The sequence below is a fragment of the Quercus lobata genome, unplaced genomic scaffold, assembly GCF_001633185.2.
Source record: "Quercus lobata isolate SW786 unplaced genomic scaffold, ValleyOak3.0 Primary Assembly Scq3eQI_1873, whole genome shotgun sequence".
Classification (NCBI taxonomy): Eukaryota; Viridiplantae; Streptophyta; class Magnoliopsida; order Fagales; family Fagaceae; genus Quercus; species Quercus lobata.
This window is the reverse complement of record NW_022154755.1, coordinates 23,614-33,745: the sequence shown is the minus strand read 5'-3', so window position 1 is coordinate 33,745 and position 10,132 is coordinate 23,614. Positions and strand designations below refer to the sequence as shown.

Genomic DNA, 10,132 nt, shown 5'->3' with positions numbered 1-10,132 from the left:
AACAATCAAATTATTATTAAAGAAAAAGGACCAAGTAGTAATATTTGAATACCTCAGCAATTAAGTGAGGAGGGTAATTTGTTATATTTGTTAGTTTTTTTATATGATCAAACCTTAATAGGAGGAGTTTGTGATAATATAAACGTGTAACCCACTAATAGATTTGATATTTTTTACTAACTAAGATATTCGAGTTGGACAAGTTTGAATTTCAAGATAACAAACCAAATCTCAAGAAATTCGTCTAGTGATTTCTAGACTTGGGCTCAAATATTTAGCCAATAGGCCCAATACTTCCATTTTCAAGGGTTTTTCTCATAATTATCTTGTGCAGGTAAGAACTACACACCTGGAGATTAGTTAGATGCTTTTTGAATCTTGACACTCACAAAAACAAAAAGAAAAGGAAAGGAAGAGCATGTTTCAAAACTTCATGTTTACTAGACAAATAAACATGGTTTTATTTTTGTTCAGATTATTTTTTAAATCTAATAAACTAATAAAAGTAAACTCTTCCAAACCACTAGAATCTAATTATAAATTAATAAAATAGTAGCTATTCATTATTCTGAAAATATAACTTATATTCCCTCATCTCACATAATAATAAATTATAAATATAAGAAGAAAAAGTACTACCTCATTACACTCCAAAATTATCATATATATATATATATATATATTAGAAGAATTATCATATAATCTTAACATTATATAAATAGAAAGAGTTAGGCTAAATGTATCTTAGATCAAACTCCAAATTGATTAAGTTCCTTTTATCTCTAATATCTGTGGGCTCCAAAAAAAAAAACCTTCATCTTTCTCTCTCTTCATAATATTTTGCCAACTCATAATAGGCCAGTTGCACCTACCATCCAGCTAAGTCCAAAGCAGTATAACAGTTGCCTCCCTCCAAGCCTCTTTTTCTTCCAACTACTATAACATCCATACAATCCCAACTCTCTCTTCTCTCTATCTCTCTATCTTTCATCTTCCTTCTCTTAAATTTGAGTGTGAGTTTTTCAGTTACAACCTTTGCCATATTTGAGGTTCCCTTTAAGGTTTCGTTATTTACTAAATTTAGAGTCAAAGACACAACCTGCAGAACCAGACATGGCTGACGAGGAACCAAAAAAGGTGGAGACCGAAACACCCTCGGAGCCTCCGCCACCAGTTGAACGCGTCCATGAAGCTCCCAAAGATGTCACTGAGGAGAAATCTGTAATCCCACTTCCTCCTGCTGATGATGAAGAAAAGCCAGTAGAGTCCAAAGCGCTTGCTATTGTTGAAAGTAAATAAACAATCCCTCTGTCTCTGTTCTTTTTTCCTTTTTTCAAAAATCATTTTTTTAGCTTAAACTTTTTTTTTTCTGAGAAGATTTTTAGCTTAAACTGAAACATCTATTTGGTTGATGACAAATGAAAAGAAAAGAAAATTGTTTTTTCTTATAGGTTTCATTACTCTTTTTCTTATATGTCCTGTCTTATTTTTATTTACTGTTTCTAGCTTTACTTTAAAGTATTTTTGGTATTTACTTTATCGTTTCTAGCTTTACTTTAACGCGTTTTAGGTTTTTTTTTTTTGGTTCTAATCTTTATCTTTTGGGGGCTTTTTTGGCTTTTTTTGTTTTTTGGGTTCCTTGATAGGTGTGTGATAGTGTTGGTGGAGGTAAAGGGTATGTTTTTAATGTTTTGGAACCTTAAACTGGTACTTTTGCTGTTCTACGTTTTCTGGGCAACACATGTTTGGTTTTTATGTATGAATTTTCGGTTGTTCATTTACTTTGATTTGTAAAAAGGTGAAGTTTTTGGAAACTGAGGTGAATTATTGTTCTTGTTACTTTTGTGTTTCTTACTTAATAAGATTGAGTGTACTTTGATGGAGGGAAAAAATTTAAGCCAACCTCAAGCTAATGAAGAACTAAAGTATATGTTCCAAGATTAATTACTATGTTTTGATAGTTTTGTGATTATGAAAATTTCTTGTAATAATCAGTGAATTTGTTGTGTATAGTAATTGAGAATGATCAGTTTCTTACTTTTTTGCATATTCAGCTGAATCTGTAAATGAGTTCCGAATCTTTTAGAGAATTCTCAGCCAAAAAAAAAATCTTTTAGAGAACAATTTTTTATTTTTAAGTAAACAATAATACTTTTAGAACACATACGAAAATAGTATCGTTTGAGCTTCCCTTTATAGTAAATAATGTCTCTTAATTTTTCATTTTCACTTCTTTTAGGCCACCTTTAGGCTCCTTTTGATTTAATGGAATATTTTCTTTTTGGAAATTTTCATGATTGATATTTTCTGTTACTCTTGAGTAGACCTTGTCTTGTGTCATACATACCATTTCTATTTTCAATAAATGCAATTTTCATCTGCAGCCTATTAAAAAAATATTATTATTATTATTATTGTCAAAACAGAGGTTTTACGGTTGTGTTCTAGGTAAGTTAACTGGCCGATTCATTTAACATGAATTTTGAACAACTTAGTTCCATTTCAGCTAGAATTGGCCTAAATTGGACTACAAGATTTTTGTATCATGTTGTTTCAAATCTTGTGACATGCATGTAGAAAGTTTTAGAACTTAAGTTATGTGATCAATCACATTGTGTATTCTGTATTTGATAAATCACTTCACATAGGACCATACTTTTTCTTTCATCAGCAGCATTTGTTTCCAACTCTTATTTAGCAATGTATTATAAGATGCCTATTTATCTAAAACAAAATGATCATGCCAGAGGCTCCTGAGTGCGCTGATCAGAAAAGTAACGAGGGTTCTGTCAACCGGGGTAATATTACATCTTAATGTTCCTCTCCTTGTTCTTGTTCCTACACTCTATCACTAGAATAAATAATTAATTCAAAGGTTCTTCAGATGCTGTGCTTGCTAGAGTTGCAACAGAGAAGAGGATATCACTAATCAAGGCATGGGAAGAAAGTGAAAAGTCGAAAGCAGAGAACAAGTAAGAGCTATATTGACCACTTGTAGTTCCCTCAATAATTTGTGGATAGGGGTCCTCTCTATATTGCCTAATTTTTAGTAAGGAAAAAAAATCCATAGTAAGTGATAATGCCGAGTTTCTGTTTTGGCAAAAAGGAAAGAATCCTTTTACTATAAATAATTTCTATGATTTCAATTAGGAATCTTGGACTCCTAAGAGGTTGGAAATAGGTTGAAACCATGTTATATTTTAGTTAAAAAATTTCTTTTGATATAATGTAATGTGGATTATGCATACTGAAACCATGCTTAAATTATTGATCAGGGCTCATAAAAAGCTATCTTCTGTTGGGGCATGGGAGAACAGCAAGAAAGCAACTTTAGAGGCCCAATTAAAACAGATTGAGGTAATGGATTTTTCATTTTGTCAAAGATCTTCTTAGAAGTTAGAACCTAACTATTTTTTTTCCCCAAACAAACCAAATTTAATGACCACAAGTTTGTTAATTTTATTTTGATGTCACTTCAAGTTTGTTGGGGAGAAACTATTCAATTAAGTAGTTAATCAGTGGCGGAGCCAAGATTTCGGTTTAGAGGGGGCAAGATTGAAAAAAAAAATACTAAAAACAAAAGTAATCTAAAAATATTAATAGATAATAAAAACAAAATAAATAGAGAATTGTAACTACAAGTATATATTTCATATTATTAAAACAAAGAAACAAAAATGATCAATCATAGTTACTAACAATCAAAGTGAGAAATTAATTTAAATACATAAAATTTAGACATAATTTGATTGCTTAAAATAAATTAAAAAAATAAATCAATCTACAAAAGTTAACTATGGAACCTATTAATTGAATTGTCATACAAAAATAACTTTTTCATAATAAATTGTACGATTGTTAAGATAGTGGACTGTGACTTGTGAAGGAAATAAATTAGTGGGTTTATTAATATAAGTTGTTCACCCTTTACAGTTAACTATTTTCATAATTGTGAAATTTATTGTAAAAAATGTTATGTGTATAGCATTATAATTATAGTAAGAAAAGAAAAGAAAAATTAGAATAGGAAAGAAAAGTACTGTAAATTGTAGAATGGATGGAACAAGATCAAGACTACTTGAAATAAATACTACTTAAGAATAGTAAAATAGGTGAAAGTGTGATGGCAGGAGAGAATTGAGGAGCATTTTTTTTCTTTTCTTTCTTTTAGGTGTCAGGCCTGTTTCATAATGGTAGGAGTGCTTTTTCCATGTTTTTTCACTGACAGAGAGCAAACTACTTAAATACACTTCGTATAGCAGGTATCTAGGCATTTTTTAGAGGAGTCAGGGGGGGCAGTTGCCCCCTCTCGCCCCCCCCCCCCTCTTGGCTCCGCCCCTGTAGTTAATATAACATGTAAGGAGACCATTTAACTAGAAGTTTTAAGTCTATGAGTTTGAGCTCAACTATGTTATATCAACCACTTATTCTTCTCAAAAAAAAAAAAAACACTTCTCATTATTGTTGAACTGTGAACCTTTACTCACACATGTATACCTAACAACTATTATTACATTTTGATTCTATGGTTTGTCTTTTAAAAATGATTATAAACATGAATGGAGGAATGATGAACACAAATCATGTGTTGCCTCCAAACTGAATAGGTGGTTGAGTTGCTAAGAATGAGATAACTAGTGTATAATGTTTTAACATTCAATTGATTGTGAGCAGGAACAATTGGAGAAGAAGAAGGCTGAATATGTGGAGAAAATGAAAAACAAAGTTGCTCTCATACACAAGACAGCAGAAGAAAAGAGGGCTGAAATTGAAGCTAAACGTGGGGAAGAAATTCTCAAGGCAGAGGAAGTGGCTGCAAAATACCGTGCCACTGGAACTGCTCCAAAGAAGCTCTTTAGTTGTTTTTCTGGCTGAAATGCTTAGGTTTGGTTGAAATCTATTTGAATTGTTTGTAGTTTTTCTTCTTTTGGAGTTCATTTGTTAATAATGCTCCCATTATATGGTTGGAAATTGGTTGATGTATTTTTGCGTGTTACAGTGATGTATTTGTGTGTATATTGCCAAAAAAAAAAAAAAAAAAACTTTATTTAGAAACTTGTGTATTATAGTATTGAACCATAAAGTTAAGATCATATTATAATAACAAGAGCTTTGGGAAAAAAAAAAATGTAATTAGTACCACTTTATTTGCCAACCCCAAAATTTTGGGACTACAGGCTTGTCATTTTTGTTTTAATTTATTTAGCCCATTAACATAGAGGATTGAGGAACACACTGCGTGAAAGGGCCAGAAAAGTCCATTGCCTGATCTCCATTATTCCAAAGCAATATGTTTCAAATTTATAACACTGCATTACCCAGATTGATGCCCTCGATGTATAATACTAAAAAAGCAACAGGATTAGTCCGACTTTAAAAGCACGCCCTTGACATCATAAATTGCCTCTGGTTGCATAAGTTAAGCAAAAGGAATGCCTATGATCACCATTGATCCCAGGAATAATCCATCCTATTGTTATACGTGTATATCCTGTTCCCATAATTGTTTGCAGATTAATTAAAGTAGCTATCCTCGTTGAAGTTGTTAGCGTATCAATGATCATTGAACCCATTTGTTTGTCAAAGGAATCAACCATAAATGTAGTCAGTGTGGCAAAATCATACAAAGCTCTTATTTTGTGATTGAACTAATATAAATGTTGCCAGTATCAATGAAGACATAAAGCAAAATTAATATCAATTATACTCTCTTAAAATAAAGCATCTCTGGTACTTATCAAAAAAATAAATAAATAAATAAAGCATCTCTGGCAAAACATCAGTTATACCTAAGCCAATCCTTGCATAGCTATGCAGTGAACAAAAACATCTCCATTTATATCTGCTGAGATCTTAAATCAAAAATTTCTACTCTGTTGTATTTGTATGCCATATGATTGTCAATAAGCTCTCAGCAAAGAGAAGATAACTTTGATTGTAGCAACCTGTTCAAGTTTACATCTCTTTTTCCATTTAGAGAAAATCAAGAAGAGTAGTCTATGTGAAAACTAAGAAACCAGCTACATAAAATAGATTATATACAAAAGAGAAACTTTAAAGGTGCCAAATTATCTATTAGATTAAACTAGTGCCCTTCCCATGGTAACCATCTTCATTCAATGCAAGAAAGGAAAGGCAATATTTTAGTTCCATCTACTGTACATGCAAAATCATCTATACTTGAAAGCTGTCCTCACCATCTGGGAAATCTAGCAGTAGCTCCAATGCTGAATCAGAAGAATCAATGAGATCATAAGAGGTGTGAGAATCCGAGGTGGCCATAACGTCTTCTACCTTTGGTTTATAGCTATCTGCTTGTTCTGGCTTCATGTTAGTACATGCACTGGTCCTGGTGTTTATCGCTTGTATTGTGACATCTGAACCTGAACCACATTTTATTGATGAGGATTTTGGAGAGACAGGGCTTTGACACACTCCCGCATCTTTACCATTGACCTTCCGAAACGATTCTCCAACTTCAGAACTCCATAGACGGAGGAAGTAATCACATTCTGTCTTTATCATCGAAGATGAGTCAAGTAGTGACAATTCCATTGACATCCGAGCCTCGGCCTCAACTCTGGCACTCTCCCATTGTACCATGTGGCGAGTGGAAGGGGATTCAGATTTGACATTACTTGTCTCTGGTTTGGAGGAGGGCTTGTGCACCCATGGGCTAGGGACTGAGCAAAGGGAACGCTTCTTTAAATGAGTGTTCCAATAGTTCTTAATCTCATTGTCTGTTCTTCCTGGCATCTGTGATGCTATGGCAGCCCACCTACAACGAAAGAGCCACGAGGTCCAAATCATGCTAAAGGAATTCATTGAAATAAAATTTAGAACTTCAGTTTTAGAAGCCTGAAATTGACATCATGGATTTTTTGTATACCAAAGAAAAGCGGGGACAGATAAAAAATCACACGTGAATTATGCAGGTCATGGCAACCTAGTTCTGATTGTCTGTTTTGACATTGATCAGGTCATTGGCATTAAAAGTATTAGACACCATGCAAATTTAAAGGAATAATCACATTGAAAATTAGAATTCTTTGTTTACTTATCAGAAGGAAATAATAATTCTTTGCTTTGAATGTTCCTATGGCTGTTGCGCTAGTATGAAGCTTACAAAATGTTTCTGTGTCCTTTAGTGTCACTACCTCAATAAGCCTTCAAGGTTGAATGCCATAAAAGACTGAAAATCATATCTAGGTAGTTTGGCTATATAGCATTAGAAAGGGTGCTTAGTAACCCAAGTTGGAGCCAAGAATTGCCCATAATTACCAAGCAGAATATGCTTAGTTAAGCATATTCTACATAAGTATATAACATTGGGTAAAATGCTACCTAGAAACAATAAGAGATTCATTTTCTTCTTTTTCCGGTGACAATGAATAATTATGTTATTCTGTAAGAGGTTCCCAAAATAACTCAAGCTCATGAGTGTTCAAAAAAAAGAAAGGAATCAGTTAAGAGTGTGCCACTTCTTTGCATATGAACAATCCAAGATCTATGAGCACTATATGGGTAAAATCACCAAGTCTGTATTAAACCTACGAATCAACAATATGGCATTACATAGTACAAATTTGAAGCTCAAGTTGAGATCATTACTTATTCAACCTTTATACACAAGTTAAAAGCTAGTAATCTGCATGGTGACTTGTGCATCAAGGTAACATGACCAACAATCAAAATAAAAATTGCAAAAATATCATTGCCAAGGAGATTGAGGAGCACTTTAACAATATTATTATAGAATGACCTCTATGTATTTACCTATTACCAAGCATGCCTTGAAGCTGAATTATAGAATCCTCTTCCTCAGCTGTAAATGGACCACGTTTAATGTCAGGGCGAAGATAGTTTATCCACCTGAGCCGACAACTCTTTCCACATCGAAGGAGACCTGGACAAAAAGTCATGGCTCATTGCTTAGAATTCTGACAACTAAAGTACTAACACAAAATCATCTTCTTCTTTTTTTTTTTTTCAAGGTTCAACCAGCGTTGCAAATCATAGAGAAGCAGAATCTACTTTTATAATCCACCTTTGGACTGCCACATTTTGTGCTTTAAGATATACCCAAAAGTTGGGTCCTGAACGTGGAATTTTGCAATTATACAAAAATATGTTAATGAAAATGTCATAAATCATCTCAAACGTGTCAAAACCGCAGAAGATTTACCAAAAAAACATAATAAACAATAAATCAATTGTAACACCCCTCCAAAAAACAAACAAACAAACAAAAAGTTGACGGACAGAAAGAGACAAATTGGCGTTACCAGAAGAAGAATCAAAAATTAATTTTTTCCCTAAATTAAAAAAATAAAAAAGAAAAAGAAAAGAAGATGAAGATTCGAAAAGTGTTACCTACTACCCAGCAAAACAAGGCTTTCACAAAAAGTATTTTCCAACAAATTACTGCATAGAAATTAGATGTTAATATTATAATACAGTATTATATTAACAAAACCATAAATTTAATTTATGTTTTCCTAAGTGATTGTAAAAAATAAAATAAAAAGGAGAGAACTTGGGGAGGATAACACATATTGCGTAACACTCAAGTCAAACTCAAAAGGCGTGGTTTTTATTTTTATTTTTATTTTTTGAAGCAAAAAAGCCATCGTTAAAAAAAAATAATAATAAAATAAAATAAAAAATAAAAAACCATTTTTCCTCATTTAATGCAAGAAAGAGTAAAGATTTTTTCTTTCACCAAATAATTAAGAGAAGAAGAAGGAGGAGGATTATGCTGCCGCAAGTAAACAAACCCACAAATTGAAAATGAAGACACCCTTTTGACAAGCCCACAAATTGGATATAAAGAAAGAAACCCTTTTTCTCTTTAGTTGAAAATACTATCCTCATTAAAAAGGAGAGAGCTTTTTAGTCCCAAATACAAGAAAAGCACAAAATAATTCAAAATAATCTCAATCTCATGCTGTCAATGCCAAAAGAGATAAAAATATATAGTATTTAAAAACTTTTATAAAAAAAAAAATACCAGCATGCTTTGGGAGTGTACGCCAGCTACCATGGCCATGCTTGTTAATGTACTGTACCAAGAGTTGGTCCTCTTCAGGACTCCAAGCACCTCTCTTAACTCCATCCTTATCACAACATGGCGCTCTTCCCATCTTCACCATCTACTCCATTCACACACAACACAAGTACAAACTTGGACTTCAATCAAAAAAAAATAATACTTGGACTTTAATAAACTTGAAAGTTTGAAGAAGCCCACAGACTGAGAGATATGTTACACTCTCACTCTCTCTCTCTCTCTCCTATGTTCAAAAAGAACTTAAAAACTGAGAGGGACAAAAGTATCAAAGTGATGGGATTTGTCAGTAGAATCTGACGGCTATAAATGCTCTTGTATTATGTTATCTTATTATGTGTCGGACGATAGGGCGGCTTCAGCTCTGGACCCAGAAGTTGCATTTATTTGTACTTTCTCATGGGCTGCCTGATTGAATTCATTTTATTAAAAACCAAATTATACATAGATCGTAGTCGTAGATGTAGTTGAAAGTGCTTTTCGATGGTTGATGAGAGGAAGACAATCGGGTGAGTGAGTAACGATGCTTGTATTCAGCCAAAAATTAAAAACAAATCATGAGGGGATGATTATTTACAAGGTCGGTTAGTGTGTGCTCTTAGATATATATTAATTATCTATTTTATAAAAAATAAAAAATTATTTATAAAAGTTAATTATTTTTTATTTTTATATAAAAAATTTTTAAATAATTTTATTAATATATATTTTAAGGACATATTAACAAATGTTAAAAGATTATCTTGATAATAGGCTTTTATACTAGTCACTAATACATTGTAAAATTTAACAAAATGTGAATTTTTTTTTCTCTCTTTTTTTTTTGTATAAATATGGAATCTGATAATTATATTAGATATTAATAGTCTTTATATGAAATTTAATAATTATGTTAGTTTCTAATAATTTTTTTTTTTTAAATTGTGGCAAGAATATGAAGGAAGGTTTAAATATAGAACATAATTTAAACTTAATTTAAAAAAATATATTTGAATAATAAAATGTAAAATTGTGGAATCTCAAAAAATTATGTGACAAAATATTATGAGGTCAGCAAAAATTCAA

General features: G+C 32.1%; 2 protein-coding genes across 2 annotated transcripts; one reads left to right on the top strand and one right to left on the bottom strand.

Moving 5' to 3' along the window:
• The first annotated feature begins 874 nt into the window (after positions 1-874).
• Positions 875-5,042, top strand: LOC115973247 (remorin-like). The gene is made up of 5 exons (XM_031093502.1): positions 875-1,291; positions 2,748-2,798; positions 2,885-2,972; positions 3,276-3,357; positions 4,675-5,042. The coding sequence occupies exons 1-5, from the start codon at positions 1,114-1,116 to the stop codon at positions 4,873-4,875; spliced, it is 600 nt and encodes a 199-aa protein (XP_030949362.1). The 5' UTR covers positions 875-1,113; the 3' UTR covers positions 4,876-5,042.
• An 855-nt stretch (positions 5,043-5,897) lies between these two features.
• LOC115973245 (transcription factor MYB17-like) lies at positions 5,898-9,285 on the bottom strand. Its single transcript, XM_031093500.1, has 3 exons — positions 9,011-9,285; positions 7,777-7,906; positions 5,898-6,778 (listed from the first exon to the last, which is right to left on the bottom strand). The coding sequence occupies exons 1-3, from the start codon at positions 9,150-9,152 to the stop codon at positions 6,175-6,177; spliced, it is 876 nt and encodes a 291-aa protein (XP_030949360.1). The 5' UTR covers positions 9,153-9,285; the 3' UTR covers positions 5,898-6,174.
• Positions 9,286-10,132: the final 847 nt, after the last annotated feature.

Excerpts from the sequence above, each read along its gene's own strand:
- LOC115973247 (XM_031093502.1), top strand. The coding sequence starts at position 1,114 with ATGGCTGACGAGGAACCAAAAAAGGTGGAGACCGAAACACCCTCGGAG. Across the intron at positions 2,799-2,884 it reads CGAGGGTTCTGTCAACCGGG|ATGCTGTGCTTGCTAGAGTT; the intron begins GTAATATTACAT and ends AAGGTTCTTCAG. Across the intron at positions 3,358-4,674 it reads CCCAATTAAAACAGATTGAG|GAACAATTGGAGAAGAAGAA; the intron begins GTAATGGATTTT and ends GATTGTGAGCAG.
- LOC115973245 (XM_031093500.1), bottom strand. The coding sequence starts at position 9,152 with ATGGTGAAGATGGGAAGAGCGCCATGTTGTGATAAGGATGGAGTTAAG. Across the intron at positions 7,907-9,010 it reads TACACTCCCAAAGCATGCTG|GTCTCCTTCGATGTGGAAAG; the intron begins GTATTTTTTTTT and ends CTTTTTGTCCAG. Across the intron at positions 6,779-7,776 it reads CAAGGCATGCTTGGTAATAG|GTGGGCTGCCATAGCATCAC; the intron begins GTAAATACATAG and ends CTTTCGTTGTAG.